Below are 989 nucleotides of genomic sequence, written 5' to 3' on the forward strand. Positions count from 1 at the left end.
CATTTTACAGCAAGTGCATAACAAATTTATCGATACAGACCTCAAACAAAGATCAATTCCTACTGGCTTCAAAAGAAACAGAATAGGGAAAATTTTAAGCTTTCAAAATGATAAAATGTTCTTAAGCACAATATTGCCAGATAATTTGTGTTGTATAAAGCCTTTTGGAGTTGTTAAAATTCTAAGCTTTTTAGAAGAAAATAGATTCGAAGGTGTGATTCTCACAAACCTAAATAACCTTTTTGAAGAGCCTTGCCAGTCTTTGAATATGTTGGGTATATGTACAGGTGATATTTATGAAAGAAGCCTTAAAAAAGAAATCTTCATGTTAGATAATATACAATCTAAAATGATGTATTTACCAATAGATAATAGATATTTGCTGATTCCTCTTTTACATAGTTATAAAAAAATCTAAATTGTTAATAATTATTTACTAACTATATTTAGCTTTAAGACAATGTTGAAAAACACTTTCAAAAGGAAAGCATTTCAAGCTATAAATGTGACGGAAAACTCTTCGGAACCGCCCGTACAAGTAGATGAGCAAATTAACGGTAACTTATTCACTTAATAATTTATCTTTAAATCTGTAATATATTCTATATGTTTCTCCTTTCAGGTTTAACATCTAGAATAGACAAGCTCGAAGAAACAATAAATAAGCAGAACGAACTGATAATGGGAGAACTTGCTTCCATTAGTATTTGCCTTCGCCAACTTGTATCTCGCAAAGAAAATGACAACTTGAGGAAGATGTTTCCTGTTGAGACGGAAGAGGAGTTAATAAATTTAGAAAACATTGAAAATGTGGACNTACAACTTGAGGAAGCTGTTTCCTATTGAGACGGAAGAGGAGTTAATAAATTTAGAAAACATTGAAAATGTGGACGAGAAGGAATTGGTAAGTAAAGGATTCATAAAATAAATAGGAGGCATGTATACAAGGAACGGAGAAAACAAATAAGTTGATTCAATAAAATTTTACA

The 989-nt window shown here is 30.6% G+C and overlaps 1 protein-coding gene across 1 annotated transcript; it reads left to right on the forward strand.

Moving 5' to 3' along the window:
- Positions 1-460: 460 nt before the first annotated feature.
- On the forward strand, positions 461-846 carry LOC108356385 (uncharacterized). The gene is made up of 2 exons (XM_017607499.1): positions 461-557; positions 623-846. The coding sequence occupies exons 1-2, from the start codon at positions 461-463 to the stop codon at positions 844-846; spliced, it is 321 nt and encodes a 106-aa protein (XP_017462988.1).
- The last annotated feature ends 143 nt before the right edge of the window (positions 847-989 follow it).

The sequence above is a fragment of the Rhagoletis zephyria genome, unplaced genomic scaffold (assembly GCF_001687245.7).
Source record: "Rhagoletis zephyria isolate East Lansing unplaced genomic scaffold, Rhagoletis_zephyria_1.1 Rzeph_scaffold_58209, whole genome shotgun sequence".
Taxonomy (NCBI): Eukaryota; Metazoa; Arthropoda; class Insecta; order Diptera; family Tephritidae; genus Rhagoletis; species Rhagoletis zephyria.